This window comes from Kwoniella shivajii, chromosome 7 (assembly GCF_035658355.1).
Source record: "Kwoniella shivajii chromosome 7, complete sequence".
Taxonomy (NCBI): domain Eukaryota; kingdom Fungi; phylum Basidiomycota; class Tremellomycetes; order Tremellales; family Cryptococcaceae; genus Kwoniella; species Kwoniella shivajii.
This window is the reverse complement of record NC_085914.1, coordinates 1,498,603-1,525,607: the sequence shown is the minus strand read 5'-3', so window position 1 is coordinate 1,525,607 and position 27,005 is coordinate 1,498,603. Positions and strand designations below refer to the sequence as shown.

Sequence of the window (27,005 nt, the reverse complement as noted above, 5' to 3'; positions counted from 1 at the left end):
CGGCACATTTCGTCATTCGTATTGATGATAACCACCGGAATTTCATTCTATAGTGGACCGTGATCATCTTGCTACTCATTGTCACTATCGCCATCACCTCTAACCAGACCTTGTCTTCTCCTTTCCTCTTCTTCCTCCTCTTTACGTCTCTCAGCTTCTCTTTCTTCTCTTGTGTACTTTCGCATATCAACTTCTTCCACTCCATCTTCATATAATCCTTCGTCCGACGTGGCCAATGCAGTGGATGATTCGAACAGTTGACGTCCTAACTCACCATTCATTCTCGTCAGCGCCAAATCGTGAAATCCGTACTCAACCAGGATAGCGGATGACGGTTCTCACGCCAGATTTACATACACCAGACAGCTCACGCCATTCATCTGGCAAAAGAAGCCTGGAAGTATGACTGTACTTACCGGTTGGTCTCTCTTTCCTCTTTTTCCAGTCTTCCCTCTCTTTAGGAGGTAAAGCTTTTATTCGATCTTCTTCTTCCTTCTCCCTCTTCACTCTGAGCTCTGCCGTGAATGATTTGCGCCACGTATTGAAGGCGTCGATCGTCAACGGTGTTCCCCTCGTTCGAGCGGCTTCGGCCTGTACAAGCGGAAAAAGACGATCAGTCTTGTGTTTTAGCCCAAATGACAAATTTGCAAATAGCGATTCGAACAATCAAGCCCAGAGAGCCAGCAAGACTCGCAGAACACAATATTCTTTACGCTAAGGCCGAGATCACCAATACCAATGTAGACAGAACTCACCTCTTCATACTCCCTCGTACGCCTGTCATCTTCTTCTCTCTCTTTTCTTATCCTTTCAACTATCAGAACTGCCAAAGCTTCCTTTGCAGCTGAAGCGATTGTGAATGTCATTGCCATACCTATCGATTCCTCTGCCTATATGCATCCAAAAAACAATGTCAGGTATCAGATCAGCATCTCTCCGTCATCCTAACCAGCTAGATTGAATGGGAAATGTTTATAGACAGTTTAGTTATGATAACTTACGATAATATTCAAATTTTCTAATATAGTCTCTTCTTCACCATCTCTCAATTCACCTTCATCTTCAATTTCTTCTATACTCAAATTCGGTATTACATCAGGATACGTTTCTGGATAATCTATAATTAAATTCAATGTGACTTTGACACGGGTGTCAACGTCAGTCTTAAGCGCATGTGTGATATGGTTGACAGTGTATACCGGGAGAGTTAATGACTCACTGGGATAGGTGAATGATTGCTCTTCAGGTTCTATACGGATCTGGACTGAATTATCTGATAATTCTAAGTTATTGCCAAATAAACATCAGTTGGCAGTCGCATGTTATAGTTTTTAAGGTGTTCTCAAAGATGATCGCTTTGAACAGATCACATACTTTCTAGTTCATCTGGAAAGATGGATTCCAGTACCTGCTCATTTCAACAATCATAAATCCAAGTCATCGTCAGCTGCTTGACCTTTTGTGATATTATGAAGAAAGGGAAGAGAACAAAATTACCTCGAATTCCTCTTCTAATATAGCTTTATGATCTGCCAATTCCCAGAAATCGTATTAGCCGTCGAGATATCCATCTCATGGTAATCCCCTAACTCACCTGACATGTCCGCTGATACTCTTCCCGATGATGTGTTCTCGTAGCAAGTGCTCACTCACAGCTCAAGATGTCAAGGTAAGATACCTAGAACCTTTTCATTCCCAACATTTTCCCATTTCCTTTAATCTATATCTCGAAGAACACCACGTGGTCCGTACTTCTATGCGATGAATTTGATTCCGTTGCGTTTCCCCTTTCTCCTTTCTTTTTTGCCACCCAACAATCCCTCTGACATGATGGATCAATCATATTCACCTTTCACATTTATTTCAAACGTATCTATTCTTAGTTTGCGTACAGGCTGCATTCTAGTTTTCACTATGTCCGCTCCTTCAGCCCAGGTACCGGCTCCAGTGTTGACCGCTTCTCAAGCCCGTCTAGCGGCTCTGAACCGACTGAAAGCCAAAAACAAGCTTACAAGCAATCACAATAGCAATAACAATAATAACAATAACGCCAGTGGATCATCATCGGCATTGACAAATCGAGATGCGTCACATTCCTATGTACACAAGCCAAACGGAAATGTACCTTCTACAGCTAGGAATATGGTTCAGCAACAACAACAAAGTAAAGATGATCAAAATGCCCCTTTGAGGAGAGATCCCGGTCTAGTACGTCCACGTCGTTCCCACACTTTCTCTGCTCATACTCAAACGAATGGGGATATGCTTGGTGATGCTTTCTGAGAAAAAAGCACATGGGCTAATGAGACTTGTTGTTCTGCTGGTTAGGGAAAATACTTTGAATACGATCTGAGTAAATTACATAATTCAAGAGGTGGTTTCTTGACTGAAGAAGATAAAGATGGAGGAGATAGAATTAAGAGTGTGGTTGAATTAGCCAGAGAGAAGGAAAGGGAAAAGAAATTAATGAGAGAAGGTGAAGAGCCTGGTTAGTTATACCTCATGCCTTTATTCGCTGTGCTTTAGAAAACAAAAGCTGACGATGAACGAATGATTCGCAGCTATCGTCATTGATAAATCACCTAGATGCGTTGAATGTGGGACATTAGAGATCAATAATCAGTTTTTGAAAGTAAGTCGAGAGCTACTTTCATCGTCAAAGTCATATGAGAAGAAAGCGACTACAAGAACGATTGACTGACTCAGTGTCACATGTTAGGTTTTCGACATTAGAGTGTGTAAAAATTGTGAAAAGAAAATTCCAGAGAAATATTCTTTGTTGACGAAAACGGAATGTAAGGAGGTGAGTATAATATCAAATCATGTCATGTATCGTCTCTTCCCATTTGCTGTTCGTGTGTGGCTAGATTATCATGGAGGGGAATTTGGAGGGCTTACATGACAATTTCTTTTCTACTTATTTTAGGATTACCTTCTCACAGATCCAGAATTGAAAGATGAAGATCTACTACCACATTTACTGAGACCTAATCCTCACGCATCAACATATAGTAATATGATGTTGTTCTTGAGACTACAGGTGGAGAAAGTAGCTTGGGATAAATGGGATGGCGAAGATGGTTTAGATAAAGAATGGGCAAGGAGAGAAGAATTCAAGAAGCGAAAAAGGGAAGAAAAGTTCGAACAAGGTTTGAGAGAGTAAGTCGATCAGTCAATCCCTTTACATCAATTTCAGGTCGTGATCAGTAACGCGGTACTGATATGATTATCTTGTGATGTGTACAATGAATAGCCTACGGAAAAGAACGAGAAATAATCTGTATCAACGTCGTCAAGAATCTGAACATGTTCATCAATTCGAGGATGTTGATGAATTAGTAAACGATCAAGGTGATAAAAAGGTCTTACAAAGATGTTATGGGTGTGGACAAGAACAAGAGATCGAAGTTTTATAGCGCAGAACCAAGGCGGATAACGTATGGACAAAGTCCAAGAACTAACTCACGAGATACTTGCTGGATCATATCGGTACAAGGCTTGATGAATATCAACACGCAAGGTATTTTGTTGGTTGAATTGCTCCGAACAAAGGAAAGCTTGATCTCCAGACACGCCTTCTTTTTCTATCAGGGAATACACGCTTGCCAGCCGTTTGACAAGGACGAAGAACCACGAAATGGGAAGATAAAGTAGAAGATAGTACTCTATAGGACATAGGACAAGCCAAGTTGTATCGTCCATATCATCTGTATCAGATACTTATATAGATCATGTATAACACTGTAACACTGTACATTCGATGCAGTAAATACCTATTGTATACCCTTCGTTCCGTGCCCATGGTACATGCCAAAGCTTACAGTGTTGGATGTGCATAAACCTTGTAGGGCGAGAATGTCGGGAGACTGAAATACGATTGAACACACTCGGTTGGGGAAACACTCGTCTGATCAAATGGTGCTCTTGTTGTAATCTCGTGGTAAGATCTCTGTGTCAATTAATTAATTAATTAATTCATTCATATATATCCTAGAAACCAGAAATGAAGACAAAAAATCCTCGTCCATCAACCATAGTCATCCATTCCTTGCTATAAAACAAAAGGCCTAAAAGTCCATATAAATCCCAAAGTCATACACAATCTGTCAAAGGAAAAAAGAAAATATTCACCCAGAAACGTAAACATCACATTAAGTTGACTTGTCACTATAAGAGAACCAAAGCTCTAAAGCTGGATCGTTCTAATATCCAGCGACCCAGCGACCTTCTCTCACCTCATCTAATGGTTTCAAACTCATCTTCTACCTGTACGTCTGGGAACGTTTACACCTACACCTTCACCTAAGACAGTCATTGTCGGTCTTTCATCCATTAATGGATTTACGCCATTACCACTTAATTTCTTATTATTATACGATTGATGAGCATTCATTGTTTTCCCTGCTTTTATCGGTAATCCTGAATTCGATGGTTGACGTAACGATTGAGATTGGCTTGAGGATAGTGATTTTGCAGGTTGTTGTTGTATGTATTGATTATTTGAAGAAGGAACTGATATTTCTTTTGATGACGATGAGATCGATCTTGTCAATTGTGGTAATGGTATCTGAACATTCAATGATGAGGTTGATTCTCTTGATGAAAAGTCTTCATCGTTTCCTTCTTCATTATGACCAGCTTCTTCAGTTTGTTCGTCATTTATCACAACGATACCTTCTTCAGATTGAGCTGAGTTCGTCACACGATAGTCATCTTGTTCATCTGTCTGATCGGAATTTCCATTTGCACCATTCTGCAACTGTCTTTTCCTCCAATGGGCCAGAACAGCCTCTCTAGTACCTGTTCTTTCCCATGAATTAGGTACGTTGTATACCTTCTTTCTAGGTGTGATACCAGTAGATATATCTTCTTGTATACCTCTTTCGAGGAACTGACTAGTCGATATGATAATCTGTTGTAACTTATCTGATGCAGATTGATGTGATTGAGTGAATGAAGCCGATGCCGTTGATGACTATCCCAAGATGATTTAGCTTTTGTGTACTCACATGCCATGCCGGAATATACGCTGCAGAAATCCGACTTACCGAAGCAAGTAATGTAGATGATAAATCCTCAATTTCGTCGGATAACCTATTCAACCTGATTTTGGATGATTGATGAGTCTGAGAAACGTTATTCGATATGGCAGATAACAAATCTGATTGTTTCTTTCCTCTTGACATCGCTTTTCCTGAGACTATTGGGAAGGATCATCAGCACTGCGACGTATAATGTTCGATATCGGAACAAAGCATCTCCAGCTTTACTGCAAAGGAATTACTCACCATCTGAAGCGGTCTTGTTCAATTTGTTGCAATATCCATCAATCACCTTGACTTGTGATTCAGCTTTCGAAGTGGTTTCAACACCATATTCTTCCAATCTCATTCGAAGACCTTGTTTCACATTACCCAAAGCCTGTTTCGAATAGATTAGCATAAGATTTATCATTTCTCACAAATAAGAAATCGTCAAACGTACCTCTTCACCTAAATGTCTTTGCTTCTCACTCGTGCTTTTACCGATATTCATCTCATCTTCTATATCTTTTCTCTTCCTCTCACCATCCACGTGAGATCTCGTAACTTCTTCGCTGAAGACTTGCATCTGTCCAACAGCCAGTTGATTTTCGTTAGTAACTATGCCAATTGCGTTGGTCCAGCTTTCATCTTGTTGCTGAGTGAATCCTTCTATCATCCTAGTGACGTTGCCTACTAATTCTGTTCTGAGTTTGGCAGATTTCGCTTTTTCATCCGCTAGTAGATTTATCAACAAGATGTTCTGCGATTGAAGTCGACTGATTTCAGATGATGAAGCTTGAAGTGCGATATCCCTTGATCGAATAGCGGAAGAAGACTCAAATTCTAGGTGAGAAAGTGTAGTCGTCAAAACAGCATCAACAAGATTTACTGTTGATCCGAGGACGGTCGAAACCTAAAGCAAAATCCACCATTAGAGAGACGATCGGTGAAGAGCGAATGAATAAGACTTACGGTATCTAAGTGTTCTTGCTGATGCTCCAATAACTCATCCACCATACTTCTACTTCTTTCGCTGACTCCTTCCGCCCATTCTTGTACGCTACTTTGCACCTCGGCTTTCAATGCCAATATAGCTTTACTAGATTCTGAGGCTTCTTTTTGGCCCTTCTCGTTGGAAGCAGAAAGTCGTTTGGCAAGATCAGAGAAAGCTGAGAAGGATTTCTCCAGACTTTGTAAATCCGATTGAGATATCTGTGAACGGTCAATACATCAGCTGAGTTCGGCGACTGTCCTCGTACTTAATAAGCTACTCACTTCCTGCCCTTTCATAGCGTAATTCTTCATTTTTCCTTGCACCTCTTCACCCAAACCATCATGTACAGATTGTAACTGAGCAAGACCGTTTCTCAAATCATCGGATAGACCTTGAAGTTCTCCTCCGAATCTAGTAGCTGAATCGGCATTCGTTCCCAGTACTTTCGCTTTACGAGCTGATATCAAGTAGACAACAGTCAGCTATTTGTACAGAAGGCCTGTTGGCTAACCGAAGGTACTTGCCCAGTTTATCGAATAAACCACCAACGTCGCTTACACTTTCCTGTGCTGTTTTCTTCAATCCAGAAGCTAGGTTATCTAATCTTTCTTCACCTTTCTGGTACGCTTTGGATACGATTGCTTCTTCCTCTAATTCAGCCCTTACTTTCTCCAAGTCCACTTTAGTTTCTTCCAGTAGATCAGTCAACTGTCTTTCGGCTTCTCTGACCTGAGATAGTTCTTCGGAAGTAGCTAAGAATCTACTTGTGACTTGATCGAATTCCTTTTTGATAGTCTCTAATTCAACCTCGATGACACCAGCTTTTAATTTCGCTTCTTCGTAATCTGATTTTTGTCTAGACTGTGATTCTTGCATTTCTCTCCATTGTTCTTCGGGTATATAAATACCATTCTTCTCTCTTGCTGCCAATAATTCGTTTTTCAATCTTTCGATATCACCGACATATTCTTTTAGCAGACCTGTCTTTGTTAAGTGGGCGTTGACTTCTGGTCTATTCCTAATCGATTTAGCTCTTATAGCATAATCTAGAGTTGAGAGAGTTTCTTCGAGATTCGATCTGGTAGGAGAGACTGTCGCCACTATACAAGTCTTTGTTCTTCCACCTAATGAATCTTGCAGTAATCTGGTAAGTTTAGATTCTCTATAAGGTATATGGCTTCCTTTTTCGACTAAAGCGGATATGACACGACCAAGTGTTAAGAGTGATTGATTGATCATTCCAGCTTCTCGTGCTCTTTTTTCTGTCGCTCCAGATCTTCCGATAGCTTCAGATCCAGCTAAATCAACCAAGTTGAATTTTCCTATTCGAAGAAGATCTTCTCCACCTCCTCTCATAGATGTTTCTTTCACGTGAACAGTGATGGAGAAGATTGTATGTGAACGACTATAGATGAAACCAAATTGTTATTATCGTGCTTTGCCCAATATTGTATTAGGAGAAAACTCACGATGATTCAGTGTTCATTTTTGTCTCAGCTGTTTGTCTTCGCTTTACACCCTTATCGAGTATAGTCAAAGCTTCTTTCAAACTTCTTGCACCTGCCTCTTCTAATCCTTGGATGTTAACACCTTTTTTACCATCTTCATACAATTTCAATCCTGTCTGTTGAGAAGAAGATTCCCCTTTGTATTCTGTCGCCAAAAGATCGCGTAATTCTTCGTTGTAAAGCTCTACATAAGAGCATTTGACGGAAAATTCGGTATTTTTGGCTGATTCCAACAAAGAGAAAAGACGATGCAATACTCTTGGAACTATACCTGCTGTTGATTTGGGCGCGCCAAGGGGACTCAACTCGAGATCGCCTTGCATCGTATAGCTATCATCCAAGGCGTTGAGTTCAGCTTCCCTCATTATACACCGAAAATGGAAGGAATGTCACAAGCTGAAATATATGTACTTACGTTTTACCTGTTCCAGTTTGACCATAAGCGAATATGGTACAGTTATAACCAGCTAAAACCTCATCTAACATTCCTTCCGCTACTTCATTGAATATCATCGTTTGATCTGCCTCCGGTCCAAAAACCTTATCAAACGGATAAGTCTTTGTCGACGGTTGATGCGATCCACCATATGAAGAAGCTGTAGTGAATGAAGCTAGGGAAGATGATGTCAGAGGTGTAGTTTCGATGGTGATAGCTTTTGATATCGCTCCTGAAGTCGATGTTATCACAGGTGAAGCAGCTGCTACTTCTTGTTGTGATCGGCCCCTGTTATGATATACCGCGTATATGAGTCGTCTGATTCATGGTAATCGCGTGACCGTTGGACTGAACTCACCGACATCTTACGATGACCTGTATATTGATCTCACCACTCTCGCCGGTACCACCACCTTGGTCTTTACCTTTGATAGATTGACCACTCGGTTTCCTGTTCCTCTTCGAAGGACTACCTGCTCTACTTTCTGATGACCCATCTTCTCTGTGAGACGCAGTTGAAGGAGGTCGATTCGGTATTCGTGAAGGGGGGGGCATTGCTATTGAAGCTGATGAAGCTGTACGTGACATTCCTCCTCCTCTTGTTATTGTCGATGTGGCTGTTGCGGATGGTTTCCTTGACATGTTGGCTATTCCTTGAATGCCTAGGATGCGTCAAGAGATATGAGAAGGATGATGATTCAAGTTGGTTGATTTTCCCGTTCAGTTGAAGAAAGCCAGTCGCGGGGTCATGGTTGTTGTTGTTGTTTATTTTTGTTTTGTTTTGTTTACATCCCCTTTTTGGTATGGGAACGGAATCAAAATGAGAACTGACACATGGTTATAATATGTCAATATCGGGATTACGTATTGTCAGTGGCAATGTGGCACTTTTGGCGTCATTGCTGTATTTTCGGATGCTCCGAGTATTTGATCTGGATTTGTTTTGATTCGGCAAACTACGTAATGGAAAGCGATACATGCATGTTTGGGAAAGATATCATTGTTAAATGTTTTCTTACTCTGGTTGTAATACCATACCAAGAATCCTGAGACCGACCTAATCAGTATCTTCCCCCAGCTCAGTTCACGTTCATCCCGATATTACAGGAATCATGTCAATTCGTACGATCAATAATGCTCGAGCAGCTCTACCTCGACCAGCGAGGTTGATGTCCCGGCCCAACCTGGTAACTTGTAAACGAACATCATCAATACCGAGGTATATACACAGTCAACAGTGTTTCCATACTAGTACAAGGTGTAGACGGGATGTACATATCTCACCACCTAATACAATGTCTGCTCATGCTGTAGAAGCAAAAGCTTCTTTCAGCGGTTAGTCAAATCATTTCCATTCTCATCTCATCTCATTTCAGTTCAGTCTCATTTCAGGAGTATAGATTTTGAGCTGATTTTCAATTCACACTGGTGTTCATATTCTACATAGACCCAATAACGAGATACGAACATTTGGTGCAAGATAAAGTACTGAGAGAAGATCCTAGTCAGAAGGAAATCATAGATTATCTACAAAGATTGTGGACAGATTTAGAACATTATGATCCTGGACCTATACCTGCTGAACCCGAACCTAGTTCAGGTGGATTTGTGAGTGTCGCCCGCTCTAACCGCTTTGAATATCTCATTTGAGAAGATATAGAGTTATATCTCTTCAATATGCTGATTATAATTACCATGGTAATCAAATAGTTTAGTAAATTGTTCAAATCAAGCTCCTCATCTTCTTCTTCGCATCCACCTTTACTTCCATTAGATAGAGTACCGAAAGGATTGTATCTGTATGGATCAGTAGGAACTGGTAAAACGATGTTAATGGACTTGTTTCATTCTACTTTACCACCCCAGTTCAGATCTGCAAGTAAAGGTGGATACGGTTCAACAAGAATACATTTTCATTCCTTCATGCTAGATGTCTTGCAGCGACAACATGAAGTTTCAGCTAGATACCAAGAACAAGGTTTGGGAAAGAAAGATGTGACTCCTGAAGTAGCAAGGAGTCTAGCTGAGGAAGGAAGGGTTTTGTGCTTTGATGAGTTTCAGGTGAGTGGACGAACGGTCCCTTCGGTAAATGGGCAGGCGGGATGTGAAATGGTATATTTCATGGGGTATTTATAAAATAGATAAGCTGCAAATGTCAGGAAAAATGTCTCGTTGATACTATTCCCACAATATAGGTGACAGATATAGTAACGGCAATGATCCTTCGACAACTTCTGGAAAGACTGATGTCATACGGTGTGGTTTGCGTGATGACTTCAAAGTGAGTAGTGCTTTATGACGATGGGAGGTATTAGCTATATTGCTTTTCCCGGTATGAACACATTGCTGATATGGGAATTGGGCATACAGTCGACATCCGGATGAACTATATATGAACGGGATACAGAGGCAATCGTTCATACCTGCTATAGAATTGATTAAAGAGAGATTTGAAGTGGTTGATTTGAATTCTGGCACAGGTGAGTGGTTGATTTGATCGTTTAGGTTGCGGGAACAGCATTATCTTAGCTTGGGTAGTGATGAATGATAGCATAAGTTGACAATTTCGTCAATTTTTTTTAACGAATGATAGATTATCGTAAAATACCAAGGGCATTATCAAAAGTTTACTATTCACCTTTATCACCAGCGGTCAAATCTGAAATGAGTAAATTGTTCGAATCATTAGCATCAACAGATCCAACTTCTTCGACAATAACGTACAACAAACAAATCCCATTATGGGGTAGAAATTTGACTGTACCTGAATCATCAGGTTCCATAGCCAAGTTTAAATTTGAAGATCTATGTAACAAACCTCTTTCAGCTGCGGATTATTTAGAAGTTACAGGTAGATTCGGTACTGTTTTCGTAGAAGATACACCTAAATTAGGGTTGAGTGAAAGGGATCAAGCTAGACGGTTTATTACTTTTATTGATGGTACGTTGATTTCCTCTTCCGAAATCTCTATGTGAGATGTAAGGGATGTGTGAGATATCCGAGGAATTTCACATTTCTTTCTTGATTCAAATGTGTGTCAAAGCTAATATCATTGTTGTCAAATCCACATAGCATGCTACGAAAACCGAACAAAGATATTCATATCTTCAGAAGTACCTATATTCCAGGTATTCTCGGATAAACATGGTTCGGCGGCTGAAGATGATCAGATGGCCAGCGGTGAGTGTATTCCAGGTTGTATTCGACTGGCAGAAATGTCGATGTATGCTTGACGCTGATTCCATGTTGCTTTTCTCTGTGACAAGTAATGGAACATATCGTGAGTCAGCATTTAATGCAAGTCCAGCGTTATCCCTTCCTTATTAGCAGACTCTATAATCATTGACTGCTGACGTTGCTTGTCATACTTCACTATACAGGGCCTCGACTCAAAGGATATACGAGGATCATCACTGTTCTCAGGTGAAGAAGAATTATTCGCTTTCGCAAGATGTGTAAGTAGATTGAGTCAAATGGGTACAAAGGAATGGAGTGAAAATACTTGGCAAGAACAACAATTGTAGATGAATGTGGCCAGGCAAACTGAGGATACATATATTGGCATAATCAGTCCTTTCAGAAATATGACATTATGTTGTCGAATGAAAAGTAGATTTTCTTCAACAAATCAACAAAGGAAAGTTGTAATTCTTAAATACCTCGCATTAGCAATATTCCCAATGATATTTATATATGTATATATAATGATGCATGATGCAGATATTTCTGGTCACTTTACTTGGCTACAATTGTATTTCAACTCCGACTTTTCAGTATACCTCTTTCTGCGTTGATTGTGCTATCTACGTCTAACAGGTCGGTAGAGTATTTATGGTTCTCTAGAGATTCACACTCCATACAAAGCCTTCCACACGCTACTTTGTTTCATTGGTCGAATATAGACAATACGCGATTGAGTAGTATATGATATGATATGTACATTTGCAATTGTCGAACGGGGACGGGTATCGGCAAATTACTTCTATTTCTAATATTAACAGATATGTCGTTTGTTATATGCTATGTTGGGAAGGTGTCTTGTATATGCTGACATGTAGCATTATGATTTGGTTGATCGATTGATTTTCGCGTCTCACGTCCATTCTTGGTTCAGGATCTTATATGAGTTTCGGAGCAAAGTAAATCAGTCTCTAGGGTTTGAAGATTTGTAATTGTCATGATTATTTCAGATCTTCATTTGTCGTCGAACCAGAGGCCAATCTTTCGAAAGGTTTGGTTTCTATCCAAGTTCCAGCGGCATCCACTATTGTCCACAGCAGACCATGGGTGAGCATTGAGCGAATCATTGAGACTCCAAGACTACAACGCCATCAAAAACATAATATTAGCTATTATGCACCCATACATTTTTCACGAGATAACTTTACTCAGGTAGGACATCTTGTTAACAATAACTGGAGATGTGAAAAGATGGATGTCAGACTTACCCTCGATATAACCTTGCGATACCAGCTAGCCAAGGTTTGGGATTATTCTTATCTGTACCTCTGACTAATCGCCTCAACTGCACTATTGGTGTACGTGGTTCAAGTCCTGATAATCCTCTTTGTTGAGCTTTTGTCTGTAAAATCAATAACACGAAAATCAGCTTCTACTTATGTGACAACCTTTGATCCTTGGAATCGAACGATTTTATAATACAGTCAAAGGGGTTGATTGCTACTAACCTTTATAGCCTATGAGTAGTTCAGATGGATTAGTTCAAGTCATATTCCAAATCGTCTTCGACAGACACGAAGAGATATTTTATCACTTACATCAACAGGATATATCAATGCCCAACTACTTACACCAGCGACACTTCCACATAAGAATGGTATTAAACCTTTTGGTAACCATTTGGCGAAATTCGGTACATCACCTTGAACATCACCTTTTCTGTCCACATTACCAGATTCTGTGTAGGTAGACTTTGATCTTCCTAGATAATGACGCATTACATCATATTCTGCGAAATATAGTGCTGTACCTAAAGTATCTCTTATGAAATGTAATTTCCATCCTGTATATAACCCCCGATATCCAGATGATTTCACTATCAATCGGACTGCTTGAATCGTCGTGGGTGGTACGAAGGGCGCTGGTTTGGAGGCAGGAGGGGGAGCTAATGTACCGCCGGATAGGGGCGCTGGCTTCGCTTGGAATAGTTCAGGATGTGTATCACGGTATATCTGATATTCCAATTGGCGGCGAACCTAAAGACGGGAAAGGATCAGCAAAGGTTTCTTTTACGCTGATACAGAGACTGTGAAGCGAATGAAAAGGATAGCGAAGTTATGGGAGCGTTGTAATATCAGACAGTGTCGATTGCAAGAGACGATATGAGAAAAGCAGGATGAAACACAGACACTGCTTGACTCTCACTTCTCAGCCGCATTCTCTCCACACGACAACCATAATTCTCTACTTTCCTTTCATTCCAATACAATCAGAAGGCCGACTCACTTTGACAAGTTCGAACGGAGCGCTTCCGACACAAACCACCGCACCACTCGCACCCCCCGCCAAGCAACTAGTAGCAGCTATATTCCCCGCGGTGTCTTTTGTGAATAAACCAAGTCGCAAATCTATCCATGGTGTCTTTATACTAGTATCTCCTGTTGGTGAAGGATGCTCAACTGAAGCATTGTGTGAAGAAGATGCTGGTGTGGAATTGAGAATTCGTTTAGTCGACGTATAAATTGTGAATGAGATTGTTCGAACGATTGATATCGTTATTAAGGGTAGTCTGAATCCAAAAGTCATAGTAAGCAGGTATATACGAGCGCGAAGAAGGGATGAACTCACGGAAACCCTCTCCATAATCTATCAAATGCATAGAATAATCAACGTCTGATAAATTCCAGGGATTTTCATGGATAGAGCTTTACTCACCCTCCTATACCTTCTTCTTTGACTACTTCAGCAGCTAGTTTGGGGATAGATATACTCCCTCTACTAGATTGTAATCTAGACTTCAATGAATCTAAAGGGAATCCAGCAAAAGTAGAGACGAGAGAAGCTGTAGTAGCTGACACGACCTATACTCATACGTTGAATCAGTCCTTACGTGTTCTCGCGAGGTTCCTTTATAGTGAATTTGGATGATGTGTAAGAAGACTAACCACTTTGTGCTCTACTCGACTTATTCTTATTAGCTGATTTCAACTCAACGCATGGATAGTATATCTGAGAGCACTTACGACTTAACCACTCATCTATTCCTTGGGCTCTTCCAGTCCATGGCCCAATATAAGGAGCCTGACGGCTATCATCCCATTCATCAGCTTTTTCTCTGTGTAAGTCTCGATCGAGAGCCGGTATTGCCGGAGAGCAACTCACCTTTCAGCCGCCATGCCCTATACTAGATATACACGTCTTGAACCAGGTCGAGGATGGTTCCGGGAGTGATAGCGAGGATGGGAAAGGGGTCTGTTCTGGTTTATGGTAGGTAAAGTAAGTATATTGGCAGAAGATGAAAGGAAAGATAAAGTACCAAGTAGTCCAAATCGTGAACTTGAAACCCCAAATAACGAGGACTGTAACCAAAACCCGGTTTACTGGTACCAATACAGTCACATCCACGTGGCACCCTCATAAAGAAGCTTTGCTTATTTCCAGCTATTAATATCGTTATGATATATCAGTAAATCAAGCTAACTAGAATCTATCCAAGTATGGCGTTGGCCAGAGAGATCATGCGACCTCGAGATGAAAGCGAGGATCCACCTTCGCCATTTTCGTATTTCTTCCCTTTGATTTTGGTAGTACTAGCTTGTGGAGGATATATCTTCTGGCGTAGAATGAGGTCAAGGCGGAATTTACAGAGCACTTTACCCCTCAAGTGAGTGTCATAGACCATTTGATATCGTTGCATGTATGCTTGTGCAGATGTTGACCAGGATTTGCAGTTTTCCATCTCGAACGCCAACGGGAATAAGACTTTCAGAAGATGGTGTAAGCTTTCAGTCTCATTTGACCTACTTCTCACAACATCAAATACTGATAATAACATGGATATTACAGCCTCCAGCAAACTCATTTATTCATAATAACGCATCAACAGATTCATTACCCTCACACGCGTTACAAGAAATACCAGAACTTTCAGAACACAACTCGCTCAGATCTTCTCCTATCCCTTATACCGACACCACAAATATACCATTACCCAGACTTCCAAACCCTCATAAGACTAGGGTCCCTAGTACTTCTGCTAGACTAGGAGCAGGCAGAAGATCCGCAAAAGCAAAGATCAAGAGTCCGGTAGAAGAGGATGAAGAAACGTCTGACGAAGAAAGTGGGAAAGCGACCTTTGATATTGGTGATGAGGACGATAATTCTGAAGGTGGGGATGATATTGGTCCCCTTGGTAAATCATGATGCATTTACTGTTGTATATATATAACTCGAAGTGTCCCAAAGTTTTAGCGAGACCTCCTACCTGGTGACAGCTTGGTGTCTGCCCATTGTAAGATCTGTTAACCTACGAGTAAAGTCACTTGTTGGTCAATGCTGGGATGCTGGGACGCGCCGGACGGATCCATCGGGTATAGATCGACGCTCCCCCAACCTGCAAAAGTATCTTTCGTAATTCCACGCGTCAAGGTAACTTTGATCATCTCGTTGAAAAGAAACTCTCTCATGTCCACATCTACTGAGACCCGTTGTAATCAATCAATCTTGACAGTCTGCAAACCTTTGATATAGCGCGTATCTTACTGCCTGTAACAAGCGCTGGAACGGAACCCACTCGCAGAGTGGAGATACGAGATTTCATACCCATCGAATTGCCTGGACCGAGAGAACGACGCATTCTACCTTGTATGGTGTCGTCCTCCACCTTGTTCTTTGGGTCAACGTGAAACTCCTGATAATATCCTCTCTGAAGCGACTTGATGCTACTTTGCGTCAACACTGCCCAGCATGTCGCACGCATTACTGTAGGTGTTTCATATGTTACTCTACCAAGACCCACTTTCGAATTTCTAGCTCATATAAGATACTTTGTTTAGTCTCCGACTGTTCCTCTCCCCCTACTTTTCCGTCTCTCTGGCGATGCAATACCTAAAGACATATCCCGATAATATTGGTATATCGCATTATCTATGTTGGAGAATGAAGAAGATGCCTCCCGAGGAAGTGGAATTCTACTGGCCACAAATATGGTATGTCCTTCCGTAGTGATGAATTCTCCCCATGTTTGTTCAACCTGTTGATATAAGCGATTTCATAGTCATCTGCTATTGACGTATCCGACTCAATCAAATGCCTTAGAAGCTTTCATCTTGTCGAGAGCAGAAGAAAGTACACATTCAGCTATGCTCGTGAGTCTCGTATCCTTTCAAAGCAAAGACGGGGGCCTCTAAACTTGAATTGAGCTAATGTTTCGTATTTTGACTAGACGTTTTGGTTCATGCAAGCTGCTTTACGCGATTTGACTCCTTCTAGACTTACCCATCCTCGTCCATTCATGATCTGTCAACGAATCTTACATAAATGTCATGAAATCATATTTGGTGATCTACCTGAACCTTCAAGATCACCTTATCGTTCTTTACCTCAATCACCTTCCATGTCACCTTCTTCCAGCTCGAAAGCTCTGTCCTCGATCGTGACAAACGGTAAACTGAAACGAGGAAATATCGGAGCATCTGTTAGGGTGAATAACCATATTCCACCTGCGTTGGTCGGGATGGGAGTGTTGCTTGCTAGTACTCCTGGAATGCATGGATTGGTGGAATTAGCAGGTGATTGGGCTATTACTCAAGGTAGGAGGCCAAGAGAGAATGACGAAGGTGGAAGAGCGATGGTTGAAGTCGATCAGAGTGGTGGAGCAGATATCAATTCGCCAAATAGATTACAAAGAAAAGGTAGTGGTGAAGATGATGATATTTCAGATGAAGATTCTTTAGAGCCTGATCCTAATCCTAATCAAAATGGAATAAAAAGAAGTGTATCTCCATCACCACAACAACATCCTAAATCGATGATACATCTTCAACATCCTGCACAAACTGCTCCCAGTCTGATATCACCACCTAGATCACCTTCACCTAATCCAACTACTCCGCCTGGTAGACCAAGAAAAGGCTCAGATCCATTTGACCAATCTATATTATCGTCTTCTGATGGTCAACCTGAATCAGGACCGAGTAGAAATTATACTCCACCAAGATCAACTCATCAACCTTTTTACTCGGTTCCAGATTTCGCAGTCTCACGTTCATCAAGCTCAAATCGTCTTCATCCAGTAGACAGACCACCACCTGCGGAAACTATATTGGCTACTTACAGCATGGATGCTCAACGACAATTGCTCAGGAGTCATTATTGTCGAAGTGAGGTTAGGTTTCTTCTGTTGTTGGAAGATATAAGTAATAGACTTTTGGTGATTCCAAAGCCTGCTCGAGTTAGTGCATTGAGAGCAGAGTTGACAGGTTTGAACCACAATCTTCCCGCAGAAGTGAGTCAGGTTTCTATCGATACCTCCAAACTGTGCGCGGCTAATCCACTCATCATAGGTATGTATGCCACTGTGGTGTGCTGCTGACCATGGACATGAGTCTGGTGGTGAAACCTCTGCTGGTAATCCCCTTAAGTCTCGTCCTGACGGAGACAGGGTGCGTTCTCGAGCTCATGCTAGAGTAGTAAGGATATCTCCCGGAGATTCGGTGGTTCTGAACTCAGCTGAAAGAGCACCATATTTGATTCATGTGGAGATATTGGAAGGTGATTTGGACTTTGATCCGATCAGAAGAGAGAATAGGGATCTACTGAAGAAGATTGTGGTACAAGAGGATCTCAAACGACGGAAAATGAATCATTCTATACCGTTAGGTAGCGGAATGCCTACTACACCAGATATGGGTTTTGCTATCAATCAAGATGGTTTCGGATCACCTATGCCGGCTTCTGTGCCTGCTGAACCACTTGAAGAACCTGAACAAACTCAAATCGGACTGACGTCTCGAAGAGACATCTTGCCTGACGAAATTGAAGAAATGGATTTGGTTGAACAACTTTATGGAGCTCAATTATCGGTTCACGATGCTTTACCTGATCTATCGGAAAATGTGCCATTACCTTCTGCACCGAAGAACAAACAATTAGATATGGTAGCATGGGAAAAGGGATCGGAATTCCCTTCTAGAAGACCTTCTTTAGGTAGTGGGATATTATCATCACCTCATTTATCTAAAACACCCGATCTATCCAGTGTGAACCAAACTTTGACTGTTTCACCTGTAGATGACAGGTTGGAAGTACCGGGTCAAAAATCAGCACCTACAAGTCCGTCATTCTCTTCATCCACTTCAATGGATCATTCACCCAAACGAGCAATAACACTAGAAGATTATTCTGAAAGAATGAGAACTGCAGCTGTCATGCTTGCGCAACTAAACGCTTCATTGATACCACCCACTCAGGAAGGTCAATCCAATAACAGCCTGTCTTCTTCAACTTCTTCTTCCTCATCTTGGATTCCTGGGACAGGCTGGATAACAGGTTCTTCGTCGAAATCAGCTTCAAACGGTATTGGTGAGGCTAAGAATGAGGCGAATTCAGCAGCGGGTGGGAAATTAAAATTGGCAGCTGCACAAGCTGCAGCTATAAGAGAGCGAATAATGGAAGAAATGATGGCTCTAGAAGAAGAGCGTGTGGAAAGAATGACAGACAGGCCTGAAGGTGTTCAAGTCCAAGAACATGGTGATGCAAAAGAAGGTCAAACTGCTGAAGATGAAGGTATCGTAAGAAGAGAATTGAATAAAGCGGATCCTTCAGGTAAGTGCTCTTCTCTTACACGCAGTTTTGCAATCAGCGAAAGTTCCTCGAGGGAGATGGTTGATACGTATCTTGATGTACAGCTGCCGTATTCAAGGAATCTTGGACTGCTAAGAAAACGAGAATAAGGGCTAGTTCGCCTTGGGGCCATTTAGCGAATTGGGATGTGAGTACACGAGTGTCGACTTGAACCCATAGGCCTAATGCGATTGGAGCTAATGCTTTTGATAGGTGATATCGGTTATCGTCAAAACAGGAGCGGATCTTCGACAAGAACAATTAGCTACCCAACTGATAGAAAGATTTAGCAGAATCTGGAAAGAGGAGAAATGTGATTGTTGGGTTCGTTTGTGAGTTCCCGTGTCTTTCATCAATGTACAACATGCAACACACCGGAATTTCCGCTGAATGTGCATGCTATAGCTTCCGAATACTGATCACTGGAGAGACTTCCGGGCTAGTCGAAACCATCACCGATGCGGTATCAGTGCACTCCATAAAGAAGGGAGAATATGCAAAGAGATTAGCGGAAGGTGGACCGATAGGCCACGTCTCACTGAAAGATCATTATGTGAATGTGAGTATTGAGAAGTCTTACCATTCTTTTATGGATATCATTAGCTATGCGCAGACGATCTTTACGAAAAACCTCTGCTAACTTTCACTTCCCAGACCTACGGTAAACCCGACTCAGGTCGATATCACCGTGCTCAACGAAACTTCATTCGGTCCTTGGCTGGATATTCAATAGTGACATATTTACTGCAAATCAAGGATCGTCACAACGGAAACATCCTAGTAGACCAGGACGGATTTTTGATTCATATCGATTTCGGATTCATGTTGTCCAACTCACCTGGAAACATGGGTTTCGAAGCCGCTCCATTCAAGATGCCATTGGTGAGCGCCCTGTCTCATCACGCTAGTCTGATTACTCTCTTCGACATATCGCTCTTGAGCTGATTGTTTTCTTTGTGATATCAGGAATACGTAGATATCATGGGTGGACTAGATTCTCCAGGCTACATATATTTCAAGAAATTGTTCAAAGAAGGATTCGAAGCTGCCAGGAAACATTCCGACAGTTTGATCAGTGAGTTGAACCATTTTTTCATATCACATCTCTTAGAGCGATCGTTAAAGGTTTGTTTGTTCAACAGCTATTGTTGAATTGATGCAGAAAAGTGAGTCACTTTTCACTTTACATCCTCCTTTTTTTCAGGTATACTGATTAAAATAACAGATTCCAAACTCGATTGCTTCACTCTATTCGGTGATCAAACCTCGACACATTTCAGAGAAAGGTTCCAATTGGGATTAACCACTCAAGCAGTCGATTCATATCTGGAAAGGCTGATAGTGAGCTCGACGGGAAGTAATTATACAAGATTGTATGATACTTTCCAATATTACAGGTAAGTAATGTTACTTGTCAGTATCCTTCAAATCGCTGATTATATCGTTGTTCGGGTACATAGTCAAGGAGTATTATAAAACCAGAAATGACAGGAAACGAATACCGCCAGGGAAGATTTTGTACTCATTGTATAGCACATTGCATAGAGGAGAAGCAATGATGGACCAAAAACAAGCATATGCATTTTACAACAGGAAAAGTGACTGCAGTACCCAAGCCTGATTGTGACCTGAAACGGTCAGATCGTCCCCCGTGCGGTCTTGTATGTCCTGGATCATTCGTTGAACCTCGCAACTACACTACGCTCCAAAATACTTTCGATAGTCCAGTTCAACGGTTACCCTCAGTCAGCATTCATGCGGAGACGATTTAGAGCTTCTCTCCTGACTGGGTGAAGCAGCATTCCGGTATCGGTATTCGAACTTGTATTTTCGGCTTGACCAAGCCACGGCGACCTCTTACATAATGAAGTATGGAGTAAATCGCCAACCCAGCTGTTCATGAGATACTCGAGTATGCTTTGAGAATACAGTAGTAGTGACATATATCGTAAGCCCATGAATCGTATGTATATATACCTATAACGGTTCTAAACCGGATTAGGAGAAATAACAAGACGGAGGATAAACAAAAAGATTAAAAGACGCGTATCAGGTCAATGAAATACCGTAATTATAAAGGGGAAAAAGACCAGGAAAGAGGGGATATTAAACTTTTTCTCTATCGGTCTATTGTGACAACAATAACAACAACAACAACAACAAGTCCAGATCTCTTGGCTCAAGCTAGTTTGGTTGCACAGATATAAGAACTAAGATAGAACATCTTTCTATCCCTCCCATTGCTTTATCCTTCGTATTCCTTTCTTTCACCGTTCTTTCCTTTTCACTTTTAATCTATCATCCCAAAACCATTTCAATTGAGAACTCAGATTCATCGATTGATTGGCTCCACATTCTTTTTATCCTTTCGCGTTCAGATTCATAGAACACTTTTGAGCACGGATCTATATCTGTCGTTCACTTCCCATTCATTACTACTCAATCATCCATCCCATCATTCTATCCTCACAAAATGTCTGGTCCACGAACACCTACCGTCTCTCGACCCCACACACCATCGGGCCTTTCTCCCCGAGGATCATACACCAACTTGGCAGCTGCTTTGGATGCTTCTACACCTGGATCATCAACGCCTCACTTGATGGCAGAGAAAGAAAGGATGAGAGCAGAAGCTGAAGTAAGAGAAGCTCTTCTGAAAGCTGCAGACGGTGCTGAAAAGGCTAAAAAAGAGGAAATGGGTATGCCTGTCGGTGCACCTGGTGAGTGATCCTACGGCACATGATGTTCGACGTGCAATCGTACCTTTGCAGCTGATAACATGAATGCACCAAACAGTCTGGCCAATTCTCAGTTACTGTATCGCATCGATCATGATGACTGTAGTCAACAAATTCGTGGTATCTGGTCATCAATTTACTATGACCTTTTTGCGTGAGTTGCTATCTATGCTCTCTTGTTTTCTTGATTAGATGCACGACGCGGAGCAAGACCTGAATGGGACAAAGCTTTTGAGTATCCTCGCCACATTCACAAGCTAACCATACGTTCCCTTTCAGTTCTCACAATTCAATCAGCCGTCTGTGTAGGATGTGTTTGGACAGTCAAACGAATTGGGTTTATCAGCTGTGAGCTATCTCTTTGTTGATGAGCCCGCAATCAGCTGACAATTGATACGTCTCTTCAGTCCGAGACTTTGATATGGCAGATGCTAAAACCTGGTTCCCCGTCTCATCGTTACTCGTAGCGGTCATTTATACTGGATCAAAATCATTGCAATTCCTTTCCATCCCCGTATACACGTAAGTCCACCTACCATCACCTTTTCCTCCGATCCCGATTCTCGAGTCTCAATATGACGCGAGCTTGTACTGACAACCGGTGCGATGTAGCATTTTCAAGAACCTGACCATTATTCTCATTGCGTATGGAGAGGTACTCTGGTTTGGCGGCAACGTTACTGGACTCACTCTTTGTGCATTCTTCCTCATGGTCGGATCATCGATCATTGCCGCTTGGTCAGATATCTCTTCTACCTTGGCCAAATTATCCGCAGGTGTAGCTCTTGTCGACCCTACTTCAGGAGCGGATGTACCTATTCCTTCAACTGTCATAGGAAGTCTGAACGCTGGTTACATGTGGATGTTCATCAACTGTATTGCGTCTGCTGCATACGTGAGTAGGCCTTCCTTAATTTTAATCTTTCAGCGATGCTTCCACCTCTTCCCCTCTGGTGTATGAGGAAAACTGAGCTGATTTTGGATGGGGCTATACAGGTTCTTTTCATGCGAAAACGAATCAAGGTCACAGGGTTCAAAGATTGGGATTCGATGTTCTACAACAACTTACTTTCCATTCCCGTGTTACTCATCGCCTCTCTTATTGTGGAAGATTGGGGATCTGCTTCTTTCAGTAGAAACTTGTGAGTACACCTCCTGAATCTTGATTACCTCAATAACTGTGTCGGTGTGAGAGAATAATCGAGCTAACGATAATTGATGACATTCAGCCCCGAGGTAGGAAGAACATTCCTCCTTTCCGCCATTGCTTTCTCTGGAGCTGTAGCTGTTTTCATCTCATATTCAACGGCTTGGTGTGTTCGAACATGTGGTTCTACCACTTATTCCATGGTAGGAGCTCTAAACAAGTGAGTCATCATCTTTGTATCCACCAGCACTCAAACAGTCATTATCTGTTACTAACGTGAGTTGAGCATCTTTCAGACTCCCTGTAGCTGCATCAGGTATATTATTCTTCGGTGATCCCGCCAATTTAGGAAATGTAGCTGCTATCGCTGTCGGTGGAGTAGCAGGTGTAGTTTACGCAGTAGCCAAGACAAATCAAAGTAAGATCGAAAAGGCCAAACAAGCTAGACCAGGAGATAGTAAAGCTTAGTACGATTTGATGCTACGTAACATCGATTTTTATCAAGCTAAGGAAAAGTGGCTGTTGGAAGGACTTTGACGCATACATTGAGTTATTCGGAGGAAGGTTTTTGTGGGGCACATGCGTTATATATGGGTAGGAGGTAGAGTAAGGTCACAGAGAATTTGATCAGAGTATGGACATTATTTTTAGAGGATGTTTTTGTGCTTTTTGGATCTCATCACAACTGAGATCACAATTTCATTCTTTCAAATACAACTCATCCTTATCATTTACCAATTCATATCATATTTATAGATTTTTGCTTCTTGGACGTGGATATGCACATATATCTGGTTAAGCAATCTTGGAGTGATGGCATTCTCATACTGTATCATCACGACACGAAAGTTCAATTATGTGTGGTGCAATGAGAGTAGATACCTTGGATTGGGTGTATATATATGAAGCTGCAAAGGTCCGTATAGACGTATAATCCTCTTTACAGCCATATTAACTGATCACCGTTTCGAAAAATATAACTTACTGGTTTGTGATAATATAGAACACGGAATTGATCAGGGATGAGATGTGCGTCAATGTTGGCCATTCATATGAGGTCTGACCAAACCCCTAGAACCAAATCCAAATGCGGGAACACCTCTACCTCTACCTCTAATCCCAGGACCAACTGTCAATCTACTGGCTAACGATGATCCTGGACCATCTTCGCTCGTAGATGATTCACTCGTGAGTATATCTAGACCGTCTGGAGTTTTAGCTCTGAAACCTCTTCCTTTTCGAACGATCACTTCTTCATCTTTCGGTGATATTGAGGACTCGGTTCCTAGACCTGAAGATGATGTGAACGCCGCTCTATTTAGTATTGAGAGCGTTTTTAGAGCTGAAGGTGGTGGTGCTTGTGACGAACGAGAAAGAAATGATAATCCCTGTTTCGGCTGAGTGGGAGGATTATTCGTGGAGGAAGAGGCGGTGAATGACCGATTAAGTATACTGAAAGGCTTGTTTGACGTTGATGGAGGCACGGATAGTTGATCATCCTTGATAATTGACGATTCCGAGGGTGGTGCAGGCGAGGAGGAAGGTTTACCATTGATGCGATCGAGTAATGATAATCTACTTCCATCAGTTCTGGTCGATTCTTTGCTGCGAGCATCGATGTTTTGCTTATCTTTGTCCACCTTCGCCTTTTTAGCTTGTGGAGGATCTACATCCCTCGATCCAAGTCTAGATAACAGTAAAGGCCTGTCTTCGCTTGTCACTGAGGAGACTTGATCCGGAGCCTTGACAGGTTGTAACTCATCTGCATTGCGGGGACGTTTGTTGGTCGATGATGGCACAGACGTGGATACACCCAAACGATCAGCCAGTGAGCTACGTTTTGACGGCGGGTCGGTGATGATACTTGACGGTGAGGTGTAAGCAGGAGCAGATTGGCGTATTGATAATGTCGGTATTGGTGTAAGTGCGGGCCGGGGAGGCGGCGATGTGACTCTTGGTACAGGAGTAGGAGTAAATGGTATCTTGGGAGAGGATGTCTCGACAACGGAAGCAGCGGCACTTCGAATGGTCAAAGTGGGTTTCTGACTGTTCTCAGCTGTTGATTGTGATGATTGAGTAAGCGGTACAAGCTCAACTGGGAGTACCGAAGATACAGAAGGCTGTACGGGGGTTATTGTTCTGTGATTTGGTTGTGATGGTGGTAGAGTAAGAGGTTTTGTCTTCAAAGATGGGTCGGGGCTACTAGGCCGCCTCCTATCAGTGGAGGGAGACCTTGTTTTGGATGAGCGGTATTCGTTTCCCGGGGATCGAGATTTCTTGTTCACTGACGGACGTAGATTTGTGATATTAGGGGATTGTGGTCGTCTTTCTGGTGAACGTGTTCGTGTCTCTGGTGATCGAGGTCTTCTGCCTGGTGAACGGGGTCTTCTATCATACGATCGAGGCTGAGGTGTAGGATACAAGTGAGAAGACGACATGGATCCTGCTGAAGACGAGTATCTAGATGTATTAGATGCAGGACCAGTCGGGACATTTCTAGGATGATGCGAAGATGGTCCAGCTGAACTTCCATTTCTCGGACCCGAAGGTGTAGTTTGAGTTTGAAGATGAGGCTGAGTACTTCTAGGTCCTCGCGGTGCACTTGGTGCAGCCGATGTTTTGGAAACGTCATTGAAGGATTTGGATGGACCAGTAGGGGGTACCTTCGATGATGAGAGTTCCCATGAAGGGACGATCTTTATAATTTTACTACGGGGATCTGCCAAAATCTAGGGCAAACGCGATCAGCTATAATCGATTCATGCTATGGAGGCGACTCACTTCAGCCATGTCGATGATGTTTTCCCATCTCCTTGATTCTGTTGAACCTTTCGACAGTCGTCGCAAGATTTTGATACCTTCTTCAGCCACATCTGATAGATCATGGGCTATTGACCGTCGCACGAGTTCAGAGCGACGATCGTGCTATACCGTATCTTGATGTCAGCTGAAATTAGGTTCTGGAAGGATAGACGTACAATAGTTGTGATTTGATATATGGTAAATAGGATTACCTCAGTTGTGCTTGCTGCTCCAGCGACTTTTCCACTGCGATACAGCGCTTTAAACCCATCCTGCAGAGAAAGAAACGAACCGTCAGTAAGTAGCGATTTTCACGAAAAGGGCAGTCAAACACACCAAGAAAGGGGGTAGTGTGGTGTTCACAAATGCTGGAGCCAATGTGTTCTCTTCCAGATCTTTCTCATCTCTAGGTTTTTCCCATTGAGCAACAACCCCTCTTGACCAATCTTTCAGTCCGTCCAATAACCATTCCGCCGAAGGGTCTTTGCTTTCCAGCCCTAATTCGATTACCGCTGCACCATGTTGCGCCAAGAACAGGATGATGTACCTAGGGTCGATAGGCATTATCTTTCCCACATATCTCTTGAAGATATCGGTGAGATGTTGCGTCTTCTGCGTGGTTGAGTTTGGTGGTAAAGAATTGATCAAGGCTTTCATATATCTGTTCTTGGTTTTCGTCAGAGCGTTCTTCCCAGATATGGTAGAGAGGGGCTCTAACAGCTCTAAGATCAGTTCGCTCTCTTCTTCTGAAACGGAGTTCTGTAAAACATCAAATAATCCTTTCCTGAAGATATCTTCAGCTGTCAAGTTGTTCCCAGTTTCCAGTATTGTTTTTCTGGTTTCAGCTGCATCGGTTCGAAGATATTCTAATATATTTCTTCTTGATGCTCCCGTCTCTTCTTCTGATCCTCTACAATCATCTATCATTACTCCGAAAACGTCTATTGGTGAAACTGAAAGTAACGTTTGTAGTGATTCTTTCACGTATTTCAATTCTCTAGGTTCTAAGTTAGACCGTGGTTAGCATGAACCTATGTCTTCTTCTTCTTCTTCTTCTTCTTCTTCTCGAGGAGGAAGTAAAGAGCACAGATGACTGAAAACGAAAAGGAGACTCACGGCAAGCTAAGAGTTGAAGTAATACGCCTGTATTTCCTTTTACCCATCTAGGATCAGATCTACCGGTTGGACCCAAACCTTTTATACCTATTATTCTCACTTTTTCATCTTCATCTTCACATAAATCTAATAATGCATCAATCGCTGAATCTTGAAGATCTTCAAATTCACCGAAATATTTAGCTACTAGTAAGCCAAAGAAAGCCTTGTTCTCGTAGGCTGAATATCTGGGTAATGTTATCAACAGCTCTTGAAATTTTCGTCTCTGTGAAACAATGACAGCAACCGGCTTCAGCTTCGAGTTCATCCAAGTTGATTAGTAAGCCAATATACACGTACATCATATATACTAGCCGCTGGACCTGGAACAAGCTCCCTAGTTCTTACTAGAACTTCAGCTGCTGATGATGTTGACATGTTGATTATGCCTTTTTAG

At 42.0% G+C, this 27,005-nt stretch overlaps 9 protein-coding genes across 9 annotated transcripts; 5 read left to right on the top strand and 4 right to left on the bottom strand.

Annotated features, from left to right (window-relative positions):
- Positions 1 to 71: 71 nt before the first annotated feature.
- Positions 72 to 1,601, bottom strand: IL334_005675 (uncharacterized protein; the record flags this gene model as incomplete). The annotated part of the gene is made up of 8 exons (XM_062937383.1): positions 72 to 265; positions 417 to 591; positions 756 to 890; positions 1,002 to 1,138; positions 1,220 to 1,282; positions 1,375 to 1,408; positions 1,498 to 1,529; positions 1,595 to 1,601. 8 exons carry the CDS (start codon positions 1,599 to 1,601, stop codon positions 72 to 74), a joined length of 777 nt encoding a protein of 258 aa, XP_062793434.1.
- Positions 1,602 to 1,914: 313 nt separating this feature from the next.
- IL334_005674 (DNA repair protein) lies at positions 1,915 to 3,416 on the top strand (the record flags this gene model as incomplete). Its single annotated transcript, XM_062937382.1, has 6 exons — positions 1,915 to 2,208; positions 2,329 to 2,488; positions 2,562 to 2,632; positions 2,720 to 2,803; positions 2,927 to 3,159; positions 3,254 to 3,416. The coding sequence occupies 6 exons, from the start codon at positions 1,915 to 1,917 to the stop codon at positions 3,414 to 3,416; spliced, it is 1,005 nt and encodes a 334-aa protein (XP_062793433.1).
- An 839-nt stretch (positions 3,417 to 4,255) lies between these two features.
- On the bottom strand, positions 4,256 to 8,604 carry IL334_005673 (uncharacterized protein; the record flags this gene model as incomplete). Its single annotated transcript, XM_062937381.1, has 10 exons — positions 4,256 to 4,975; positions 5,049 to 5,200; positions 5,289 to 5,421; positions 5,485 to 5,937; positions 5,997 to 6,236; positions 6,300 to 6,475; positions 6,543 to 7,423; positions 7,488 to 7,856; positions 7,942 to 8,250; positions 8,321 to 8,604. The coding sequence occupies 10 exons, from the start codon at positions 8,602 to 8,604 to the stop codon at positions 4,256 to 4,258; spliced, it is 3,717 nt and encodes a 1,238-aa protein (XP_062793432.1).
- Positions 8,605 to 9,074: 470 nt separating this feature from the next.
- On the top strand, positions 9,075 to 11,487 carry IL334_005672 (uncharacterized protein; the record flags this gene model as incomplete). Its single annotated transcript, XM_062937380.1, has 9 exons — positions 9,075 to 9,297; positions 9,410 to 9,570; positions 9,673 to 10,023; positions 10,158 to 10,243; positions 10,333 to 10,442; positions 10,556 to 10,903; positions 11,036 to 11,143; positions 11,230 to 11,243; positions 11,344 to 11,487. 9 exons carry the CDS (start codon positions 9,075 to 9,077, stop codon positions 11,485 to 11,487), a joined length of 1,545 nt encoding a protein of 514 aa, XP_062793431.1.
- Positions 11,488 to 12,144: 657 nt separating this feature from the next.
- On the bottom strand, positions 12,145 to 14,319 carry IL334_005671 (uncharacterized protein; the record flags this gene model as incomplete). The annotated part of the gene is made up of 9 exons (XM_062937379.1): positions 12,145 to 12,283; positions 12,412 to 12,545; positions 12,742 to 13,179; positions 13,430 to 13,712; positions 13,772 to 13,789; positions 13,859 to 14,004; positions 14,089 to 14,099; positions 14,167 to 14,231; positions 14,306 to 14,319. 9 exons carry the CDS (start codon positions 14,317 to 14,319, stop codon positions 12,145 to 12,147), a joined length of 1,248 nt encoding a protein of 415 aa, XP_062793430.1.
- A 321-nt stretch (positions 14,320 to 14,640) lies between these two features.
- Positions 14,641 to 15,346, top strand: IL334_005670 (uncharacterized protein; the record flags this gene model as incomplete). The annotated part of the gene is made up of 3 exons (XM_062937378.1): positions 14,641 to 14,807; positions 14,875 to 14,920; positions 14,990 to 15,346. The coding sequence occupies 3 exons, from the start codon at positions 14,641 to 14,643 to the stop codon at positions 15,344 to 15,346; spliced, it is 570 nt and encodes a 189-aa protein (XP_062793429.1).
- A 543-nt stretch (positions 15,347 to 15,889) lies between these two features.
- IL334_005669 (uncharacterized protein) lies at positions 15,890 to 20,167 on the top strand (the record flags this gene model as incomplete). Its single annotated transcript, XM_062937377.1, has 12 exons — positions 15,890 to 15,906; positions 15,979 to 16,131; positions 16,200 to 16,290; positions 16,368 to 17,429; positions 17,488 to 18,748; positions 18,832 to 18,914; positions 18,980 to 19,098; positions 19,172 to 19,325; positions 19,421 to 19,648; positions 19,733 to 19,841; positions 19,909 to 19,932; positions 19,992 to 20,167. The coding sequence occupies 12 exons, from the start codon at positions 15,890 to 15,892 to the stop codon at positions 20,165 to 20,167; spliced, it is 3,477 nt and encodes a 1,158-aa protein (XP_062793428.1).
- A 1,072-nt stretch (positions 20,168 to 21,239) lies between these two features.
- IL334_005668 (GDP-mannose transporter 2) lies at positions 21,240 to 23,119 on the top strand (the record flags this gene model as incomplete). The annotated part of the gene is made up of 8 exons (XM_062937376.1): positions 21,240 to 21,486; positions 21,563 to 21,658; positions 21,784 to 21,852; positions 21,912 to 22,026; positions 22,117 to 22,399; positions 22,501 to 22,646; positions 22,734 to 22,871; positions 22,948 to 23,119. 8 exons carry the CDS (start codon positions 21,240 to 21,242, stop codon positions 23,117 to 23,119), a joined length of 1,266 nt encoding a protein of 421 aa, XP_062793427.1.
- A 566-nt stretch (positions 23,120 to 23,685) lies between these two features.
- IL334_005667 (uncharacterized protein) lies at positions 23,686 to 26,986 on the bottom strand (the record flags this gene model as incomplete). Its single annotated transcript, XM_062937375.1, has 6 exons — positions 23,686 to 25,380; positions 25,433 to 25,576; positions 25,630 to 25,725; positions 25,790 to 26,457; positions 26,570 to 26,834; positions 26,909 to 26,986. The coding sequence occupies 6 exons, from the start codon at positions 26,984 to 26,986 to the stop codon at positions 23,686 to 23,688; spliced, it is 2,946 nt and encodes a 981-aa protein (XP_062793426.1).
- Between the last annotated feature and the right edge of the window lie 19 nt (positions 26,987 to 27,005).